This window comes from Sminthopsis crassicaudata, chromosome 3 (genome assembly GCF_048593235.1).
Source record: "Sminthopsis crassicaudata isolate SCR6 chromosome 3, ASM4859323v1, whole genome shotgun sequence".
NCBI lineage: Eukaryota > Metazoa > Chordata > Mammalia > Dasyuromorphia > Dasyuridae > Sminthopsis > Sminthopsis crassicaudata.
The window spans coordinates 198,525,018-198,548,636 of record NC_133619.1 but is presented as its reverse complement, the minus strand read 5'-3'; the positions used below and the strand labels follow the sequence as shown (position 1 = coordinate 198,548,636).

Sequence of the window (23,619 nt, the reverse complement as noted above, 5' to 3'; positions counted from 1 at the left end):
ATAACATTTTATTTCAGCTTTAAAAAGGAAGGAATTAAAGGAAGGTGATACTAATGATGCTGGTGGTCCTGGTGCTGGTGATTTGGAATATTCCACACATAGGCAACATTGTGAACAGAAACACAAAAATAGTAAAGTACTGGATAAATACAAAGAAAGAATGTCAAGTGATGCAGTTTAGCTGAGGGTAAAGTATTTGGAAAGAACAGTATGAAAGGTAGGGTAGTACTAGATTTAGAATGCTAAGGTTATCTGAGGGCATATATGAATATAAAATTCTTGATTTATTGAGCAAGAAGTATGTGACATTGAAATGATTTTAATAAAAAGATGTGTAAAAAGTAATGGCATTTAAAGATTATTATTTTTGTTTTTGTTTTTTTGAACATTTCCCACAATCTTTTTTTAAAATTAATTTTATAATTATAATTTTTTGACAGTACATATTCATGGGTAATTTTTTTTACATTATTATCCCTTGTATTCATTTTTCCAAATTCTCCCCTCCCTCCCTATACTCCTTCCCCAAGATGACAGGCAATCCCATACATGTTAAATGTGTTAAAGTAAATCCTAGATATAATATATGTGTGTAAAAACAAACTTCTTGTTGCAGGTAAGAATTGGATTCCAAAGGTCTAAGTAACCTGGGTAGAAAGACGATAGTGCAAACATTTTACACTCAGTTCCCAGTGTTCCTTCTCTGGGTGTAGCTGTTTTTGTGCATCATTGATCAAGTAGAACTGAATTAGATCTTCTTTATGTTGAAGATATCCACTTCAATCAGAATATATCTTCCTACATTATCGTTGTTGAAGTGTATAGTGATCTCCTGGTTCTGCTCATTTCACTCAGCATCAGTTCATGTAAATCTCCCCAGGCCTCTCTGTATTCATCCTGTTGGTCATTTCTTACAGAGCAATAATATTCCATAACATACATATACCATAATTTAGCCAACCATTCTTTAATTGGTGAGAATCCATTCATTTTCCAGTTTCTAGCCACTACAAAAAGAGCTGCCATAAACATGTTGACACGTATAGGTCCCTTTCCTTTCTTTAGTATTTCTTTGGGATATAAGTAAGCCCCATAGTAAAACTGCTGGATCAAAGGGTATGCACAGTTTGATAAATTTTTCAGCAGAGTTCCAAATTGCTCTCCAGAAGGGCTGGATTCTTTCACAACTCCACCAGTGTCCCAGTTTTCCCACATCCCCTCCAACATTCATCATTATTTTTTCCTGTCATCTTATCCAATCTGACAGGTGTGTAGTGGTATCTCAGAGTTGTCTTAATTTGCATTTCTCTGATCAGTAGTGATTTGGAACACTCTTTCATATAAGTGGGAATAGTTTCAATTTCATCATCTGAAAATTGTCTGTTCATATCCTTTGACCATTTATCAATTGGAGAATGGTTTGATTTCTTATCAATTAGAGTCAGTTCTCTATAGATTTTGGAAATGAGGCCTTTATCAGAACCTTTAACTGTAAAAATATTTTCCCAATTTGTTACTTCCCTTCTAATCTTGTTTGCATTAGTATTGTTTGTACAAAAACTTTTTAGTTTGATGTAATCAAAATCTTCTATTTTGTGATCAATAATGATCTCTAGTTCTCCTCTGGTCATAAATTCCTTCCTCCTCTATAAGCCTGAGAGGTAAACTATCCTCTGTTCCTCTAATCTATTTATGGTCTCATTCTTTATGCTTAAATCATGGATCTTGGTATATGATGTTAAGTGTGGGTCCATATCTAATTTCTGCCATACTAATTTCCAATTTTTCCAACAGTTTTTTTCAAATAATGAATTCTTATCCCAAAAGTTGGTATCTTTGGGTTTGTCAAACACTAGATTGCTATAGTTGCATACTATTTTGTCCTGTGACCCTAACCTGTTACACTGATCAACTAGTCCATTTCTTAGCCAATACCAAATGGTATTGGTGACTGCCGCTTTATAATATAGTATTGGATCAGGTACATCTGTTGTTTTTTTTTTCTTAATTCCCTTGAAATTCTCGACCTTTTGTTCTTCCACATGAATTTTTTTGTTATTTTTTCTAGGTCATTAAAATAGTTTCTTGGGAGTCTGATTGGTATAGCATGAAATAAATAGATTCGTTTAGGAAGTATTGTCATTTTTATTATATTCGCTCGGCCTATCCAAGAGCACTTCATATCTTTCAAATTATTTAAATCTGATTTTATTTTTGTGGCAAGAGTTTTATAATTTTGCTCATATAATTCCTGACTTTTCTTTGATAGATGGATTCCCAAATATTTTATACTCTCGACAGTTGTTTTGAATTGAATTTCTCTTTGTATCTCTTGCTGTTGCATTTTGATGATGATGTAAAAAATGCTGAGGATTTATGTGGATTTATTTTGTATCTAGCAACTTTGCTAAAATTGTGAATTATTTCTAATAACTTTTTATTAGAATCTCTGGGGTTCTCTAAGTATATCATCATATCATCTGCAAAGAGTGACAGTTTGATTTCCTCATTACCTACTGTAATTCCTTTAATCTCTTTCTCAACTCTTATTGCCAAGGCTAGCATTTCTAATACAATATTAAGTAGTAATGGTGATATTGGGCAACCTTGTTTCACTCCTGATCTTACTGGGAAAGGTTCCAGTTTATCCCCATTACATCTGAAGCTTACTGATGGTTTTAAAGATATGCTCCTGACTATTTTAATGAATAGTCCATTTATTCCTATATTCTCAAGCGTTTTTAGTAGAAATGAATGTTGGGTTTTATCAAATGCTTTTCCTGCATCTATTGAGATGATCATATGGTTCTTGTTAATTTGATTATTAATATCGTCAATTATGCTAATAGTTTTCCTAATATTAAACCAGCCCTGCATTCCTGGTATGAATCCTATTTGATCATAGTGTACTATCTTGGGGATGATTTTCTGAAGTCTTTTTGCTAATACCTTATTTAAGATTTTAGCATCAATATTCATTAAGGAGATTGGTCTATAGTTTTCTTTCTGTTTTAAACCTACCTGGTTTAGGTGTCAGTACCATGTCTGTGTCATAAAAGGAGTTTGGTAGGACTCCTTCATCCCCTATTTTTTCAAATAGTTTATATAACATTGGGGCTAATTGTTCTATAAATGCTTGGTAGAATTCACCTGTATATCCATCTGGTACTGGGGATTTTTTCTTAGGGAGTTGATTAACAGCTTGTTGTATTTCTTTTTCTGAAATGGGACTATTTAAGCAATTTACTTCCTCTTCTGTTAATCTGGGAAGCCTATATTTTTGGAGACAGTCATCCATTTCACTTAAGTTATCAAATTTAGTGGCATAAAGTTGGACAAAGTAACTCCTTATTATTTTTCTAATTTCCTCTTCATTGGTGGAAAGATCCCCCATTTAATTTTTAAGACTAACAATTTGATTTTCCTCTTTCCTTTTTCTGATCAGATTTACCAAAGGTTTATCTATTTTATTGGCTTTTTCATAAAACCAACTCTTAGTTTTATTTATTAATTCAATAGTTTTTTTACTTTCCACATTATTGATTTTTACTTTTAATTTTAGAATTTCAAGTTTAGTATTTGATTGGGTTTTTTTAATTTGGTCTTTTTCTAGTTTTTTATGTTGCAGGCCCAATTCATTTCTCTATTTTCTTCAAATAAGCCTCTAAAGATATAAAATTTCCCCTTATTACTGCTTTAGCTGCATCCCACAAATTTTTATATGATGTCTCATCATTGTCATTATCTTGGGTGAAATTATTGTTTCTAAAATTTGCTGTTTCACCCAATCATTCTTTAAGATGAGATTATTTAGTTTCCAAGTACTTTTGGGTCTATTTACCCCTAACTTCTTGTTGAATGTAGTTTTTATTGCATTGTGATCTGAGAAGAAAGCATTTACTATTTCTGTCTTCCTGCATTTAATTTTGAGATCTTTATGCCCTAATATATCGTCAATTTTTGTATAGATTCCATGTACTGCTGAGAAGAAAGTATACTCCTTTTTATCACCATTCAGTTTTCTCCAAAGATCTCGCAACCTAATTTTTCTAATGTTCTATTTACCCCCTTCTTTTTTATTTGTTTTGTGGTTTGATTTATCTAATTCTGAGAGTGCAAGGTTGATATCTCCCACTATTATAGTTTTGCTTTCTATTTCTTCTTGCAACTCTCTTAACTTCTTTAGGAAGTTAGATGCTATACCACTTGGTGCATATATGTTTAGTATTGATATGGCTTCATTGTCTATGCTACCCTTTAGCAGGATATAGTTTCCTCCTTTATCTCTTTTAATTATATCAGTTTCTGCTTTTGCTTGATCTGAGATAAGGATGGCTACCCCTGACTTTTTGACTTCACCTGAAGCATAATAGATTCTGCTCCAGCCCTTTTACCTTTACTCTGTATGTATCTCCCTGCTTTACATGTGTTTCCTGTAAGCAACATATTGTAGGCTTCTAACTTTTAATCCAGTCTGCTATCTTCCTCCACTTAATGGAAGAGTTTATCCCATTCACATTTACAGTTACAATTACTAATTCTGTGTTTCCTGCCATCATATTATCCCCAGATTATGCTGTTTTTCCCTTATCCTCCCTGAACCCCTTCCCCAGTATTAAACTTATGGGCCCCACTTATATCACACAACCCTTCCTTTTCCCCCCTCCTTTTAAGTCCCTTCCACTTTCTTGTACCCTTCCCTTGTTGCTCTTTTCTTTTTCCCTTTTCCTCTCCCCCCTTTTAATGAGGTGAGAGAAAATTCTCTGAAAAACAAATATGTCAATTATTAACTCTTTGAGCCTACTCTGATGAGAGTAAGATTCACACAATGTTCCTCCCCCTCTCTAAATTCCCTCAGATATGGTAAATTTTCTTTGCCTCTTCCTGGGATGTATTTTCCCTCTTTTAATCTCCCCTTTACTCGTTTGCTGATACCATCACCTTTCCCTTTCCACTTCCCCCCCCCCTTTTTTGTTATATCAATAAAATCAAATTATACATGTGGACTTTCTGTATATCCACAACAGAAATATAGTTCTCAAGAGTTCCTTTTACCTTTTTCTGCTTCTCTTGAGTCGTGTGGTTGGAGATCAAATTTTTTTGTTTAGATCTGGTTTTTTTTCTTAGAAACAAATGGAATTCCTCTGTTTCATTAAATGACCATCTTCTTCCATGGAAGAAAATGCTAAACTTAGCTGGGTAGTTTATTCTCAGCTGCATTCCAAGTTCTTTTGCCTTTTGGAATATCAGATTCCAGGCCCTTCGATCCTTTAACATGAATGCAGCCAGATCTTGAGTGACCCTTATTGTGGCACCTCGATGTTCAAATTGTTTTTTCCTCTATGCTTGCAATATGTTTTCCTTAGTCTGATAGTTCTGCAGCTTAACTAAAATATTCCATGGATTTTTTTTTCTAGGGTTTTTTCAGAAGGTGTTCGATGAATTCTTTCAATGCCTATTTTCCCTTCTGTTTTTATTATTTCTAGACAGTTCTCTTTGATGATTTCCTGTAAAATAGAATCTAGGCTCTCATAATTTTCAGGAAGTCCAATGATCCTCAGATTATCTCTCCTAGATCTAGGTGTATAGATTTTCCCAGTAAATATTTGACATTATTCTCAAACTTCATTTTTTTTTTTTATTTTGCTTGACTGATTCTTGGTGTCTCAATGAATCATTCATTTCTATTTGTTCAGTCCTGATTTTTAATGAGTTATTTTCTTCATTCACATTTTTTAGTTCTTTTTGTATATGTCCAATTGAGTTTTTAAATGAATTATTTTGCTCTGTAGAATTTATTTTCCATTTTACTAATTTTTTTTTAGTGAGTTATTTTCTTTTTCCAATTCACAAATCTACTTTCTTGGGAATTCTTTATCTTTTTCGAATTCAGAAATCCTACTTTTTTGTGATTTTTTTAACCTTTTCCAATTCACAAATTTTGTTTCCCTGCATTTCCTGTGAATTCTTTATCTTTTCCAATTCAAATTTCAGGACGTTGATACTCTCTAGCATAGCTTCTCTTTCCTTTGACCATTTATCTTCTCTCTTTTCAAGTCTTTAATAGTCTCTTCTAGGAGAGTTTTATGTGATGGGGCCAGGTAACATTCCCCTTCAGGGTATTATCTGAATATTGTCTGCTATTAGCCTTCTTGGGGTTAGAGATTCGCTCTTTTTCTATATAGAAGTTGTCAATTGTTCTCTTCAATTTCTTACTCATTTTTAAAAACCTGTGGGGTCCATTTTTTGAGTAAAGGGTTAACAGCTTATTCTACAGAACAGAGATATAGAAGGGAGCTGTCTTATGAATGGGCTGGAAATGTATGAGGGTGCTCTGGGAGAGATTTCACCCCACACACGGGAAGTGATTCGTAGCTGGGCTGCAGGTGTGTGTGCCCAGTGAAGAACCCCTGCTGTGCTGCTGTGTAGCCTAGCAACTGCCCTGAGGCTAGAAGCTGAACAGTGAAAGCTTCACAACCCCAGGCCAAAGCCCCCCGTGGGGCCATGAATATTAGCAACTAGGCAAGTGACTGGCAAATAGACCCAGGGCACAGACCGGAAGTGTCTCTGCCCTGGGAAGCACAGTCACTGCTGTGGGATTTTCGCTGCTGTGGAAGTTCCACTGCCTTAGGCCGAGCCCCCCACTATGAGATTAGAGGCTGCCCTGGGCTGTGTCCCCCCCACTGCCTTGCAGGTTCTTAATTGCCCCAAGGAAAAGCCCAGAACACCAGAAGGCGTGCCCTGATTTGTGCTGTCTCACTTCCGGTTTGGGGTAGCTATAGGCAGTTTCTGGCAGTTTTTTTTTGTTTGTTTGTTTTGTTTTGTTTTTTTAAAGTGGCTTGACTTCTCTGCTGGTCTGCTCTTTTGTAAGCAGAGTAGAGCTATCAGCCTTTGCCAGATTCCTCTGTCTCGGTAGCTTTTCTAACCTCAGAGGTCTCTCCAGACCGATCCGCACAGTAAGCTAGCCTTTAGTCTCTCTCTGTCTGTGCTGGTCCTTTTCCCCCTCCATTCATTACAGACCTTTTCTGATGAAGTTCCAGATTCTCTTCAGCTGGTAAGTTGTTGTGTTTCTAATCTTCATGATTTTTACCAATCCAGTGCTATTTTTGAGGCTGAATTAAATAGTTGGTATTGAGGGAAAGAGAGAGCTTAGAAATCCGCATGTATCGTCTCTGCCATCTTGGCTCCACCCCTAAAGATTATTTTTTTAAAAATCTGAGATATATGTCCAAAACTCTCAGAAATCTGCTTATTATTTACCATAATTTAATGATAATCCAGATATTTCAAATGTTTTGGGACTGGAAAAAATAATTCTTATTTTGAAAGGATCTAAGAAAGCTTCTTTTTTTTTTTAATTTTATTTTTTTTTATTATTATTATTATTTTTTTTATTCATTCTTCCAAATTATCCCCTCCCTCCACTCCCTCCCCACCATGGCAGGTAATCCCATACATTTTACATGTGTTACAATATAACCTGGATACAATATATGTGTGTAAATACCTTTTTCTTGTTGCACATTAATTATTAGCTTCCGAAGGTATAAGTAACCTGGGTAGATAGACAGTAGTGCTAACAATTTACATTCGCTTCCCAGTGTTCCTTCTCTGCATATAGTTATTTGTGTCCATCATTGATCAACTGGAAGTGAGTTGGATCTTCTTTATGTTGAAGATTTCCACTTCCATCAGAATACATCCTCATACAGTATTGTTGTTGAAGTGTATAGTGATCTTCTGGTTCTGCTCATTTCACTCAGCAACAGTTGATTTAAGTCTCTCCAGACCTTTCTGTTTTGCTCCAGCTGGTCATTTCTTACAGAGCAATAATATTCCATAACTTTCATATACCACAATTTACCCAACCATTCTCCAATTGATGGACATCCATTCAACTTCCAGTTTCTAGCTACAACAAAAAGAGCTGCCACAAACATTTTGGCACATACAGGTCCCTTTCCGCTCTTTAGTATTTCTTTTGGATATAATCCCAATAACAGCAATGCTGGGTCAAAGGGTATGCACAGTTTGACAACTTTTTGGGCATAGTTCCAAATTGCTCTCCAGAATGGCTGGATTCTTTCACAACTCCCCCAACAATGTATCAATGTCCCAGTTTTCCCACATCCCCTCCAACATTCATCATTATTTGTTCCTGTCATTTTAGCCAATCTGACAGGTGTGTAGTGGTATCTCAGAGTGGTCTTAATTTGCATTTCTCTGATCAGTAGTGATTTGGAACGCTTTTTCATATGAGTGGAAATAGTTTCAATTTCATCATCCGAGAATTGTCTGTTCATATCCCTTGACCATTTATCAATTGGAGAATGGTTTGGTTTCCTATAAATCAAGGTCAGTTCTCTATATATTTTGGAAATGAGACCTTTGTCAGAACCTTTGTTTTTAAAAATATTTTCCCAATTTGTTACTTCCCTTCTAATCTTGTTTGCATTAGTATTGTTTGTACAGAAACTTTTTAGTTTGATGTAATCAAAATCTTCTATTTTGTGATCAATAATGATCTCTAGTTCTCCTCTGGTCAAAAGTTCCTTCCTCCTCCACAGGTCTGAGAGGTAGACTATTCTCTGTTCCTCTAATCTATTTATGATCTCATTCTTTATGCCTAAATCATGGACCCATTTTGATCTTATCTTGGTATATGGTGTTAAGTGTGGGTCCATATCTAATTTCTGCCATACTAATTTCCAGTTTTCCCAACAGTTTCTTCCGAATAATGAATTTTTGTCCCTAATGTTGGTATCTTTGGGTTTGTCAAAGATTAGATTGCTATAGATGTACCCTTTTTTGTCCTTTGTATCTAATCTGTTCCACTGATCTACTGTTCTATTTCTTAGCCAGTACCAAATGGTTTTGGTGACTGCTGCTATATAATATAGTTTTAGATCAGGTACACTTAGACCACCTTCATCTGACTTTTTTTTCATTAGTTCCCTTGCAATTCTCGACCTTTTTATTCTTCCATATGAATTTTGTTATTATTTTTTCTAGGTCATTAAAATAGTTTATTGGGAGTCTGAGTGGTATAGCACTAAATAAATAGCTTAGTTTGGGGAGTATTGTCATCTTTATTATATTCGCTCGGCCTATCCAAGAGCACTGAATGTTTTTCCAATTATTTAAATCTGACTTTATTTTTGTGGCAAGTGTTTCGTAATTTTGCTCATATAATTCCTGACTATTCTTTGGTAGATGGATTCCCAAATACTTTATACTCTCAACATTTGTTTGGAATGGAATTTAGCTTTGTATCTCTTGCTGTTGCATTTTGTTGGTGATATATAAGAATGCTGAGGATTTATATGGATTTATTTTGTATCCTGCCACTTTGCTAAAATTCTGAATTATTTCTAATAGCTTTTTAGCAGAGTCTTTGGGGTTCTCTAAGTATAGTATCATGTCATCTGCAAAGAGTGATAGTTTGATTTCCTCATTTCCTACTCTAATTCCTTGAATCTCTTTCTCGGCTCTTATTGCTGAGGCTAGCGTTTCTAGTACTATATTGAATGGTAATGGTGATAGTGGGCAACCTTGTTTCACTCCTGATCTTACTGGGAAAGGTTGCAGTTTATTTCTATTGCATATTATGCTTGCTGACGGTCTTACATATATGCTCCTGATTATTCTAAGGAATAATTCATTTATTCCTATACTCTCAAGAGTTTTTTAGTAGGAATGGATGTTAGATTTTGTCAAATGCTTTTTCTGCATCTATTGAGATGATCATATGGTTTTTATTAATTTGATTATTAATATGGTCAATTATAATAATAGTTTTCCTAATATTAAACCAGCCCTGCATTCCTGGTATGAATCCTACTTGATCATAGTGTATTATCCTGGGGATGATTTTCTGAAGTCTTTTTGCTAATATCTTATTTAAGATTTTAGCATCAATATTCATTAAGGAAATTGGTCTATAATTTTCTTTCTCAGTTTTCGATTGACCTGGTTTAGGTATCAGTACCATATCTGTGTCATAAAAGGAGTTTGGTAGGACTCCTTCATCCCCTATTTTTTCAAATAGTTTATATAGCATTGGGGCTAATTGTTCTTTAAATGTTTGGTAGAATTCACATGTAAATCCATCTGGTCCAGGGGATTTTTTTCCTGGGGAGTTGATTAATAGCTTGTTCTATTTCTTTTTCTGAAATGGGACTATTTAAGCAATTTATTGCCTCCTCTGTTCATCTAGGAAGCCTATATTTTTGGAGGAAGTCATCCATTTCACTTAAGTTATCAAATTTATTGGCATAAAATTGGGCAAAGTAACTCCTTATTATTTCTCTAATTTCCTCTTCATTGGTGGAAAGATCCCCCTTTTCATTTGTAAGACTAACAATTTGATTTTCCTCTTTCTTTTTTCTGATCAGATTTACCAAAGGTTTATCTATTTTATTGGCTTTTTCATAAAACCAACTCTTCGTTTTATTCATTAATTCAATAGTTTTTTACTCTCAGTATTATTGATTTCTCCTTTTAATTTTTGTATTTCAAGTTTAATTTTTGGTTGGGGGTTTTTAATTTGGTCTTTTTCTAGCCTTTTAAGTTGCAAGCCCAATTCGTTAATCTTCTCTTTCTGTATTTTCTTCAAATAAGCCTCTAAAGATATAAAATTTCCCCTTATTACTGCTTTAGCTGCATCCCACAGATTTTGGTATGATGTCTCATCATTGTCATTATCTTGGGTGAAATTATTAATTGTTTCTATAATTTGCTCTTTCACCCAGTCATTCTTTAAGATGAGATTATTCAGTTTCCAATTACTTTTTGGTCTATTTATTCCCAACTTTTTACTGAATGTAGCTTTTATTGCATTGTGGTCTGAGAAGAAGGCATTTATTATTTCTGCCTTCCTACATTTAATTTTGAGATCTTTATGTCCTAATATATGGTCAATTTTTGTATAGGAGCCATGAACTGCTGAGAAGAAAGCATATTCCTTTCTATTGCCATTCAGTTTTCTCCAAAGGTCTATCATACCTAGTTTTTCTAATGTTCTATTTACTTTTTTAATTTCTTTCTTGTTTGTTTTGTGGTTTGATTTGTCTAAATCTGAGAGTGCAAGGTTGAGATCTCCCACTATTATAGTTTTACTGTCTATTTCTTCTTGCAACTCTCTTAATTTTTCCTTTAGAAAGTTAGATGCTATACCACTTGGTGCATATATGTTTAGTATCGATATGGCTTCATTATTTATGCTACCTTTCAGCAGGATATAGTTTCCTTCCTTATCTCTTTTAATTAGATCAACTTCTGCTTTTGCTTGATCTGAGATAAGGATAGCTACCCCTGCTTTTTTGGCTTTACCTGAAGCATAATAGATTCTGCTCCAACCTTTTACCTTTACTCTATATGTATCTCCCTGCTTTAAGTGTGTTTCCTGTAAACAACATATTGTAGGGTTCTGATTTTTGATCCAGTCTGCTATCCATCTCCGTTTGATGGGAGCGTTCATCCCATTCACATTTACAGTTAAAATTACTAATTCTGTATTTCCTGCCATCATATTATCCCCAGATTATGCTTTTTCCCTTGACCCCCCTGAACCCCTTCCCCAATATTTAATTTATAGACCCCCCTTGTGACGCACAGCCGTCCCTTTTTTTTTTAGTATCCCTCCCCCCTCCCTCCACATCCCTTTCCTTATTCTCCTTTTCCTTTTCCCTTTTCCTCTGCCCCCTTTTAATGAGGTGAGAGAGAATTCTCTGAAAAACAAATATGACAATTATTTACTCTTTGAGCCTCTTCTGATGAGAGTAAGATTTACACAATGATTCTCCCCCTCTCTAAATTCCCTCAGATATGGTGTATTTTCTATGCCTCTTCCTGGGATGTAGTTTCCCTCTTTTTATCACACCCTCCCCTTTTTCTGATACTACCCCCTTCCCTTTACTACACCCCCTCCTTTTTTTTTTCTTTTATATCAGTAAAATCAAATTATCCATGTGTACTTTCTATATACCCACAACAGAGTTACAGTTCTTAAGGGTTCTGTGTACCTTTTTCTGTTTCTCTTCAGTCTTGTGGATGTATATCAAATTTTTTGTTTAAGTCTGGTTTTTTTCTTAGAAACATATGGAATTCCTCTATTTCATTGAATGACCATCTTCTTCCAAGGAAAAGGATGCTAAACTTAGCTGGGTAGTTCATTCTTGGTTGCAATCCTTGATCTTTTGCCTTACGGAATATCAGGTTCTAGGCCCTTCTATCTTTTAATGTGGAGGCAGCCAGATCTTGGGTGACCCTTATTGTGGCACCTTGGTATTTAAATTGTTTTTTTCTAGCTGCTTGCAGGATTTTCTCCTTTGTGTGGTAATTCTGCAGCTTAGCCACTATATTCCGTGGTGTTCTTTTTTTAGGGTCTATTTCAGAAGGAGTTCGATGAATTCTTTCAACATCTACCTTCCCTTCTGTTTCTATTATCTCTGGACAGTTCTCTTTGATAATTTCCTGTAAAATAGAATCTAGGCTCTTTTTTTGGTCATAGTTTTTGGGAAGTCCAATGATCCGCAGATTATCTCTCCTAGATCTATTTTCCAGGTCTATAGATTTTCCCAGTAAGTATTTGACGTTGTTCTCCAGTTTCTCATTTTTTTTGTTTTGTTTGACTGATTCTTGGGTTCTCTGTGAATCATTCATTTCTATTTGTTCCATCCTGACTTTTAAGGAGTTATTTTCTTCTTTCACAGTTTTTAGATCTTTTTGTAAATGGACAATTTCGTTTTTAAATGAATTATTTTGCTCTATTGATTTTTTTTCCATTTCCCTAATTTTTTTTTGAGAATTATTTTCTTTTTCCAATTCAGAAATCTTATTTTCTTGGGACTTTTTTATCTTCTCCAATTCAGAAATCCTATTTTCCTGTGATTTTTTAACCTTTTCTAATTCACAAATTTTATTTCCCTGCATCTCCTGTGAATTCTTTATTTTTTCCAACTCCAATATCAGAACGTTGTTATTCTCTATCATAGCTTCCCTTTCCTTTCCCCATTTTTCTTCAAACTCTCTTAACTTTTTAATAGGCTCTTCAGGGAGAGAGTTATGTGATGGGGGGCAGGAATCCTTCCCCTTTAGGTTGTTATCTGCTGACTCTCTGCTGTTAACTTCCTCGGGGTTGGATACCCGCTCTTTCTCTGTGTAGAAGGAATCTATTTTTGGGGGGGGCTTCTTGCTCATACTTAAAAAATCTTTTGGGGTCTGTCCCTGGGGTAGGAAATTATTTATTTCTTTACCAGCTTCCTCCCAGACCAGATGGATGCAGCGGCTCTAGTGCCTGAGCTAAGATAGAGCTCTGGGAGAGAGTTCCCCACCCCCTCCCTGGAAATGCCTCAGAGGTGACCAGCACTGCTGTGCCCTGAGGGCGCTGTGTTTTAGCGGCTTCCCTGAGGTTGAGACTGAACAGCAAAGGCGACTCAAAGCCTAGCCTATGCGTCCCGGTCGGGCGTGGATGTCTGCAGCAGGTGATGTGAAAAGCCCCTGCGCTCAAACTGGGAAGTGTCTGCCAGAAACCGTGATCCCTGGTTCAAAGGTTCCTCTTCTCTGGGACTTCTGTTCCACAGCCTCCAGCCAGCCCAACCAGGCACTATGAGTTACTTCCCCACCCACTCTTCAACCTCTTAACTACCCCAAGGCGAAAGCCTGGATTGCCTATGTCGGCCACTCCCCCACTGCCGAGATCTGCTGAGTCACCCCTGGGATCCTGGAAGATCCAATCTAGTTTTAAATTTTATAGTGTCTTATATTTCTCCTCTGAACTGCTGTTTTATAAGCAGAGAAGAGCTAACAGCCTGTGCCAGATTCTTTTATGTCAGTGGATTCTCTGATCCCAGAGCCCTCCCCAGCCCGACTGGCGCAGTGTGCCACTACCCCACCGTCTGTGCTGGCCTCTCTTCTTCCTCCCCTGGGAGCTGACATTTCCTGCTGAAACTCCAGATTCTCTTCAGCTGGTAAGTCATGCTTCCAGTCCTTGTGGATTCTATCAGTCCAACGCTATTTCTGAGGCTGATTAAATCTAGTTGGTTGTGAGGGAAGAAAGGAACTTACACAGTGGCGTGTATCTTGGCTCCACCCCAAAATAGGCTATTCTTCAGACTAATGACATTTTTACAGGGTGAAGACCCAGAAAACCCAGTGTCTCATAAGCATATATTCTGGTTCTATGAAAGCTTCTAATTAGTAAGAACCATTAAGGGAATTCAATGGATTATATCTCCAAAATAGGATTGTTTGTATTCTGTAAAGAGAAGAAGGAATGATATAGTGGAAAGAGGTCTTGACTTTGATTTAGAAGTCTTGGTTTCAAATATTGTCTCTACAAATTTTTGCTTGTATGTACTTGGGTAAGTTTCAATCTCCATAAGCCTCTTCTTTATTAGTGTAATAGAACCCATGGGGCATTTGTAAGCTATTATGCCTCTTTTTGACTGACTACTTGTACTGAATCAATGCTGAAGAAGTTGGGTACTTCCAAAACCATTTCTAAATAGGAACTGAACCATTAATTTATCCTGTTCCCACTAGGGATCACTAAGTCCCTCCAAATAATTCAAGTGCCTCAGTCTTAAGTTAATGTGTGTGATCAGGCCAGAAATTGGCAGGACAACTTTACACATGTTCCATTTCTTCTATAAAAGAAGGAGGTTAAACTTCTAAGGTTGACTTCTAAAGTTTCTTCAAGGTAGAGCTGGAATCTATAATTTCCAAACTCTGCCCAGCATATTCCCTAAATTTCTTTTGTGCCAAGTGGTTGTTTAGAAATAGGGCAAGGCTACTTGGACTGCTGGTAGACAAAACAGCTAATGCTCTATGATGTCAGAGTAATATCAGGGCCACCTATTAGGACAAGAGAGCAAAAGATCAGTCCTGATACACAAGGTAGGTGTCTAAAGAATTGTGTCTAGCTCATGTACAAAAATTTTTATAACAGCTCTCTTCTCAGAGCAAAGAATTGGAAATTAAGGGGATGTCTATCAATTGGGGAAATGCCTGAATAAATTGTGGCATGTGATTATGATGAAATATTATTGTTCTCTGGGAAATGAGGAGCAGGATGCTCTTAGAAAAACTTGGAAAAATACCTCCATTAATTCAATCATAGTGAAATGTACTGTATAAAAAATAATAGCAATGTTGTGGAATGATCAGCTGTGAATGACTTTGCTATTCTCAGCAATACTATGATCCATGACTATTCTGAAGGATTTATGATGAAAAATACTACCCATACCCAGAGTAAGAGCTGAGTGTATCTGAATACAGATGGAAACATATTCTGTTTGTCAGTTTTTCCTCTCTCTCACTTTTTTATATTTCTTTGTTTTGACTTTAATGAAAACATTTTGCATAAAATCATGTGTGACTTCTTAAAGGGGTAGGTATGAGGAGGAAGGGAAAGAATCTGGAATTCAAAGTTTTAAAAATAAACATAAAAAATTGTTTTACATTGGGGCAGCTAGATGGCACAGTGGATAGAGTACCAGCACTGAACTCAGGAGAACTTGAGTTCAAATCTGAACTCATGTACTTAATACTTTCAAGTTGTGTCTCATTTATCCCCAATTGCCTACTCTTCTACCAAAAAGGAATTTAAAAAACTATTTTGCATGTAACTGAGGACAATAAAATATTAAATATTAAATTTAACTATAAGGTAAATTTTTCTAAATTAACTGATTATTTTTCTTAGTTTTTGGATTTTTTTTTTTAATTAAGGAATTATTTCCTACAGGGGAAACTTGTTGCCACTGAGGTTAGAATTGAATCGGGCTTTCTGATCTTGGGAACATCTGAAATTCCATTTTGTGTTCTTCTTGAATTTTTTGTTGGTAAGAGACTTTTGGGGTCAGGGAAATGTAGAGGGGGGGAATAAGGGTCACTTGAAACGGGGAGAAATGCGATACATATTCTGATGGGAGCAAGAATGGGAGAAGGAAAGGGCTAAAGATATACCTTCAAAGTACTCAAAAGCATTTCAGGGAAAGTTTCAGTTCACAGTTCCTTGAGCTTCCTTTCAGCTGTTCTGTGAACTCAGACCAAGGAAATCTCAAAATTGGATCACATATACAATTGAAACAGATCCAGTTTTAAAATAAGAGACTATGATCTTTACTATCTCTAAATGACAATATACAAGATAAATTTGCTTCTCTGGACTTCACTCTTCTCATTTATAATCTGAGGAAGTTGGACTAGATGATCTCTCTCAGGTGCCTTTCAACTCTCAATGTTTTCTTATGATTCTAATCACAGGTAAGAATCTGGGATATTTTGTGTGGAGGATTTCTAGGTGATCAAGAATAGTAATTTCTGAATTTGGTTTTCTGTTACTCCACCATGGCTTACTTTTAATCCAAGGAGAATCAAGGAAAACTAAATGTTACACACACACACACACACAGACACACACACAGACACACACACAGACACACTTTTTTAAGCTAACAAGAATTTCTTAAGTGCTAACTATGTGGCAGTCACTGTGCTAATTACTAGAAATTCAAGGAAAGGCAAAATTACAGTTCAAGGAGAGAGATAACATGCAAACAACTGACACACATACATTTTTAATGTGAGTTTAACACAGGTGGCTCGGTATATACTAGGTGAGTAAGTGAGTGAGTATGTATGTATGCAGGGAAAGAGTCAATAAATCAGTCAACTAGCATTAAGGGCAAAATAAAATACTTCAGGGAAAAGAAACAAAAAATAGTCCTTGTTCTCTCAGTTGCAGTTTACACTCAGATTATGAGGAAAGAGTTTTCCAGTCTTCAGCAAATATTTATTTAGGATACATAAATCAGATATCATATGACAATTTTCCTTGAGACTCATGCCTGATTGTTACATTCTGTGTGCTTTTGGATTTCTCAGAGGTTTCCCTTTGATATTTCTAGTGAATAGGAGGAATATAAATGCACTGTTTTTGGTAGTTAATTTTGGAGGATGTTGCCCATTGTATTATAATTTTCCTACAGAGTGACTTTGCATTTGAATCAGCTAAGATGTGAGTTTCTGAGTCTTTTCCCTAGAGACTTAGAAATATAGTTGCATGCATAGGGCTCTTTCAAGGGATTATTTTCTAATACTCTTCGGTGACTTAAGTTAGTTCTGCTACTGTATAAATATATTTGTTACTATTGAAAGAATATTGAATTATAGCCATAAGAGCCACTGAGTTCCATCTCTGTCAATGTTATCTGTGACTTCTGGGGATAAATTTACCCTCTCTAGGCCTCAGCATGTGAGGATTAACCTATGGTTTTAGGCTAGATAATTTCTTCTTGAGATCCCTTCCTGATATAAATCTGTGATACTATGTGAGTGAGATTTTGTGAATTTTATACAGTGGCAAATTGAGTATTTCCTAGACAAAGAAAGACAGGAGGACAGAAATCTTATTTAATCTAATTCCCTAAATCACAGGACATACTCATTCAGTTCCACAACAAGAAGGAAAAATTTCTGGCATAAATAATGTTTCTCTTTTTACTTTATACATATACAGTGTTCCATAGAACTGCATAATGCATTTATTTTCTCATCTATCAAAGTAAATGAAAATGAATTAATATTTATTTAGCAAATATATAGAATCTCTACTGTGGGTAAAAAAGGAAAAATGCTAGGTCATAGAAGTGTCTTTAGAAGTTACTTTCTCTTCTTTATTTTATAGAGAAAGAAAATGAGATCAAGAAGTTTAGTGATGTGGCCAACATCACAAACGGTGCACAGTATAGAGGGCATACTTAGAATCAGGAATCATCTTCCTGAATTCAAATCTTCCCTCATATACTTATCTGTGGGACTCTGGGCAAATCACTTAATTCTGTTTGATTTGGTTTCCTCATCTGTAAAAATGAGCTGGAGAAGGAAATGGTAAACTATTCTAGTATTCCAAAATGACTGACTAAATGCAGAGACTGAGTACCTGAAATGGCATTTGAACTTGAGTCCTTTTGTTTTTAGATCCAGTGCAAAATATTGAATACATTGATCTCTTTGTTCATCAATATTGCTTAATTATTTTTTTCTTTTTTATTGAGTTTTATTGGTAGGTGTATGTAGGGGATGGGATGCAAATATTAATGCAAATAACAAAAGGCATCTTAAAAAAAAAAAAGAAATACTGAGAATTGTGAATGTTGCCCAAATGAAAAAAGATGCTTCTAAGATTTGAAAATATTGCTATTATTGGAATAGAGAATTATGCTTTGCTTTGCTATGTTCATTGTTTCAATTAATTCTCCTCCCTCCCTTTGAATCTCTGGAGTTTTCTTAAGCAAACCATTGTATCACCTATAAATTATCTCTTTTGTCTGTTTTTTTTTTTTTTTTTCACCTATGTTTGCTGTCTTTTTTTCTTTCTGGTTTCATAACATTTCTTAGGGGGCAATGAAGATAGTTTCTTTACTTGGTGTAAAATCTTTACAAAATTGATCAACTATTTCATATAAACCATGGGAATGTTTAATGTCAGACATATGTAAAGTTTGAGAACAGACAAGTATTATGGGAGGAAAATGTTAGGGGAGTTTTATGGGAGAAGAATAGATGATTCGGTCCTTCAGGAGGTTTAGAACTTAAGGATCTTGCTAAAGGTTTAAGGTTTTCACACTTACCAAGAGATAAAGATTTAGTAATATTATGTTGAAAAGTTCTCTGGGGATGTGGGAAGAGATATTTAGTCGAGTCCACAGAAATTTTTGAGTTTTTCCGTGGAGCACTGTGTCATCCATAGGAGTGCCAAAAGAATTCAAGTATTCCTTGAAGTGAACAGCCTCTACACAGATTGCTATGGAAACTGCTTGCAGATAGACAAGGGACAGCTGTTGTTCTGTGATGTAAGGATACATCATAGCTGCCCTTCTAGAATTTAGAACTAGTGGACTCCTTATAGTTTTCTAAAGAGTTCAACTATTTTTCCTCGGACATTGACCAAGAGTACTATTTTTCTAGATAAAATATTTTCAAAATATTTTCTATCCTTTAGTTGTTTACTGTTGAGGAAATTTATAACTTGGAAGACAGTTTGGATTGGCCCAGTGCCTGATCCCAGTACTCTTCCTGCTACTTGTGAGAAACACTTCAAGATATTGGAACTAGATAGTGAAAATTTAGTGTGGGATATTTTGTATGTGGAAAAATTTAGAAGATGCCTAGGTGGGAGGCTATGATAAGTTGTAGTAGTAGATAGAGCACTGGACTTATAGTACAGAAATAACTGGGTTTAAACCCCACTTCAGATCCTGTGCAGGTCACCTGACTTCTCTGTACCTTTGTTTTCTCATTTGTAAAAATAAGGATAGAACTTGATGACTTCTGCAATTCCTTCTAACTCTAAATCTATGATCCTTTGAAATAGGTGGGTAATTTTCAGTTCCACTTTTATATAATACTCAATTCTATTACCCAAAGTGTTTCAAAATTTACATATAGCTCAGAGCATCTTTTATAAGAGGGTTAGTTTTAAACAGATTAAGGTGATTATGGAAGACTGGAAAAGAGCATCTTTTTATAATAGAATTTCATTATTTTGAAGTATTCTATTTGTTAAAATGAGCTTTGGGTAAATAACAATATTCTTTTCAATCATTTTCTTCTCAATTCATAAATGAATGTAATGCAAACAAAAATTTTAGAATATATTTTTATAACAGTGAGAAGAAATTCTAGAGGTCTATTAAATTACCCAAGGTCCATAACTCATTTTTCCTTATCCCAATTTGTAGGAGGATTAGTTTAGAGATGATGGCATAACACAATTATAATATAAATAGCGATCACATTGATGGAAAAAAGTATCTGTATTTAAAAACAAAGCCAAAAACTCATACAGGTTATAGGACAAGTTCTAAAGAAAATCATTTATTTGCCTTTATGAGGTCATCTGGATTCTTCACTTCTTTTGTTAATGTATTCTCAAAGGAAAATTTCCAACAGACCAATGGGGAGAAGGCAGAAGACATTGTCAAATGGTGAGTTTTAACTTCCAGTTATCTCAAATGACCTCTTCATATTTTTATTTTAATTTCTGTTCTTACCTCCTTGGAAATCATTGACCCCTACTTTTTGTAATTCCCTTCCCCTTGTAATTGGTCCTGGGTGCCAGCCAGATGTCCAAAAATAGGAGCGCTGAACTTGAGTTTCAGTTATCACAGGACCCATAAATAATTTAATAGCTCTGGGCCACAGTTTCTTCATCATTAGAATGGGGATTAAAAAACATTGCCTGTTAACCTCATTAGGTTATTGTGAAGCAATGCTATTATTAGGTAGAGCTCACTCTCTTTTTATTTCATAATTATTCCATATTTTATAGTTTTCCTTCCCATATATGTTATATGGAATTTCCTTATCCTCATTTACAGTTTCTTCATCAAAAGCACCGGTCCAGTTCTCTCAAAAGGGTCTTCATCGTCAGTCAAAGATGGTACTATTACCATGTTATTCTCACCCATCAATAAATGAAGAGACTCTGTCCAGAGCTAAGCTATGCCAGAGTAAAGCCAAGTTGTCAATGAATCCTCGATGCAAAACTACAACTATACCCTCATCATGCCACAAAGAGGCTACGACTATGTTATTACCCCATATTGAACCTGAGGTAATATTACCACATCTGGAGACACAAGCAACAATTATGCCTTCAACACACTTGAAAAATTGGGGTAAAACCACAGTTATTACCTCACCATGCTCTGAATACTGGACTACACCTTTTTTTGGCCTTAATCACTGGACCCAGGCTCCATTGATCCCTGACCCCCTTTTCAAGACCTCATCTGGCCTTGACCACCTTCCTAAGATTCCCCAAGGCTGTCATAATCGATGTGAGGCTCAACCACTGCTCACTAGTTGGCCCACAACTCCATCATTCCCTGACCCCAACACCAGAATTACAGCTCCATATGCACAGAATACTCATTACCAGGTCAAGGTGACAACTGAAGCATTACCATGCCTTAATCCTCAACCATCATTGAGCTCAAGACATTGGGACTGGGACACAACTTCCCAATTTCGATGCCTCAACCAACGGCAAAAGATTGAAGCTATGCCATTTTCAAACTCAGATAACCACCCCAAGATCACAACTATACTGTCATCACAATCCAGCCACCAGCTTAGGCCCATAACTATGCCATCAGAATATTCCCCAGTTCCCTTGGCTCCAATGGCTATGACTTTGCTAACCCCAATCCCAAACCATCAGGCCAGAGTGACAACTATGCAACCCAAACATGGATCAGATTGGTTCAAAACTACCTCAATGTCCTTACAATGCCCTAACACACATTTGACTGAGACTCCACTGATATCCCATTACAACTGGGTCAAGGAAACATTTAAATCATCAAAACTCACTAATCAACAATGTACATTTTCACCAGGACCCTACAATCTAGCTAAAGTTTTATTAGTCTCTGATCAACAAGTTAAAAGTTCAGTGGGTCCTGAACATCCAGCTGAGGTTTTACTCAACTACTGGGTTACACATCAACCAAATCCTGGTCAAAAGCTTTTTATGCCATCAAACCCAAGACATATATCTAATTTTACAGTAGACCTCAACCCACAACCTAAAACACTATCAGACACCTCCTGCCAACATGAGCCAATATCAGTTCCAGACAATGAGACCAAGAAACTACTTGCCGTGGAACATTTTGAAACTCCTGAAATACAGGTGGGTCACACTGATGAGACTTCATTAGGTTTAAACCATAAGGAAACATTTTTACATACTTCCCTTTCCCAATGTGAGGCTGCTTCAAAAATAAGTGACATGGGTGAAGCTATTCCAGAGACTGATCACCAGGGTGAGAATGAAAGAAATTTAGATGACAGGACCAAAATTATCTTGGATTCCAATCACCAAGTTAAGGCTTCTCCAAAGTCTGATGATTGGGTACAGCCAAAACAGGACTCAGAACACCAGGCCACACTTTCATTGAGCTTGAGCCAGACAGCCAAGGGTGAAAAGATCCCTGACCACCAGGATCAGCCTTCACCAGTTTCCAACCAATTGGAACAGACTACACCAGTCTCTGACCATGGCACTACATCTTCAAGTTCTGACCATCTACCAGAGGCTCATTTAGTTGCTGAGCGTCAGGATATCCTTAGACTTAATCCTGACCACCAGGATGGTTATAGAGATACCTTTCCAACAGATATGAAAAAGAAGTCTGAGGATACACTAAATTTTGAAAACCATCACACACTTTCCCCAGGATCTGACCACCAGATAACTCCATTAAACTTGAAAGACCAGGTTAAGGTTATATTAAATCCTCACTGTCCAGCTGAAGATATTTCCTTTGGCTTTAATCACAAGCTCCAAGAAAGCCAGAGAGAGCCCAAAAAGTCCTTCAAACATTCAATACATGCTATCGAGGGTGACGGAACTATCTCCAGAGAATTTTTCAACAGTATCATCAATTCTATTCCCCGGGAGAAAATAAAAAATGATATCCAAAAGCAAATTCTCCTGAGGCGGATGAGGGGATATCATAATACTCAACCTGACTCACATTTATCAACTAGATATACTATCTGTTTAGCTTGTGCTTCCTGGATTCCATATGGTTGTCCCCATGTAAATGGGATGAAAGATCCTCATGGAGCACAATTGGTGGTTATGCCAAGTCCTATGCCAACTTCTAAGGGTGAGATGGGTATTAAATATATCCTCCAAGTTCCCCAATCAAATACAGGCAACATTTGGGACTCCTCTCACTTTTCACCTGCAGCTTCATCTTCCTATCCTTACACTATGCCCTTTACTTCACAAATTGATCATCAGTTACCTAAACGGATGACCTGGCTTGACTTTATACTTGCTAAAGGTGATCAACTATGTGGGAGAAAAAGATCTGGATATAAACAGTTTAAAGGAAAAATGTCCATGAATTTCAGCACCCCCACAAAAGGAGGAAGTAGAAATGAGGAGGTTGTAAGATCTCTACTAGACAGACTTAAAAATAAGAGAATTGCACATTAAAGAACCATCATTCTAAAATAATTAGCTTTTTGTGCATCTTTGAAACTTGTCTTTATTCTGTTATTCTTTGAAATCAATTGAAAAATTAATGAACCCTGTTTGTTTTTGTTTTTATTTTCTCTCCTTTGGACTTATAAGGTGGCTAGTAATGCATCTCCCCAAAGATAGAAGAGCCTTTAAAATCTGTCTGTATACCATATTCTAGTAACTGTAGTCACACTAAATTTAAAATTTAAGAAAGCATCAAACTCTGCCTTCCTCAAAGACTGATTATTTTAATCAAAGTATTATATAGTTGGTATGTTCTTACTTCCTCCTACTTCTCCCCAAAGTTTTAGTAAAAATCTGTGGTGTTTATTCTGCTTATATTGGCTTTTCTAATCTCAATCATGCCTCCTTTAAAACACAAAAACATAACTTGTTATAAAAAGTTTGATTTGAAGCTCAATTACAGAAGGGTATAATTGTGGTTAAATAGTCAAGGTCAGAAAGCTTGTAATTGGCAGAACCAAGACTTAGATTCAAACTGGGGTCTTCTCAACCCAAATTTAAAACTAAATTAAACAATATAATCTTAGGTAGAGGTCACTGAA

General features: G+C 35.9%; 1 protein-coding gene across 1 annotated transcript; it reads left to right on the top strand.

Annotated features, from left to right (window-relative positions):
- Positions 1–14,879: 14,879 nt before the first annotated feature.
- LOC141559425 (uncharacterized) lies at positions 14,880–23,044 on the top strand. The gene is made up of 4 exons (XM_074297307.1): positions 14,880–14,898; positions 15,752–15,848; positions 19,905–19,997; positions 20,391–23,044. The coding sequence occupies exons 3-4, from the start codon at positions 19,934–19,936 to the stop codon at positions 23,024–23,026; spliced, it is 2,700 nt and encodes an 899-aa protein (XP_074153408.1). The 5' UTR covers positions 14,880–14,898; positions 15,752–15,848; positions 19,905–19,933; the 3' UTR covers positions 23,027–23,044.
- The last annotated feature ends 575 nt before the right edge of the window (positions 23,045–23,619 follow it).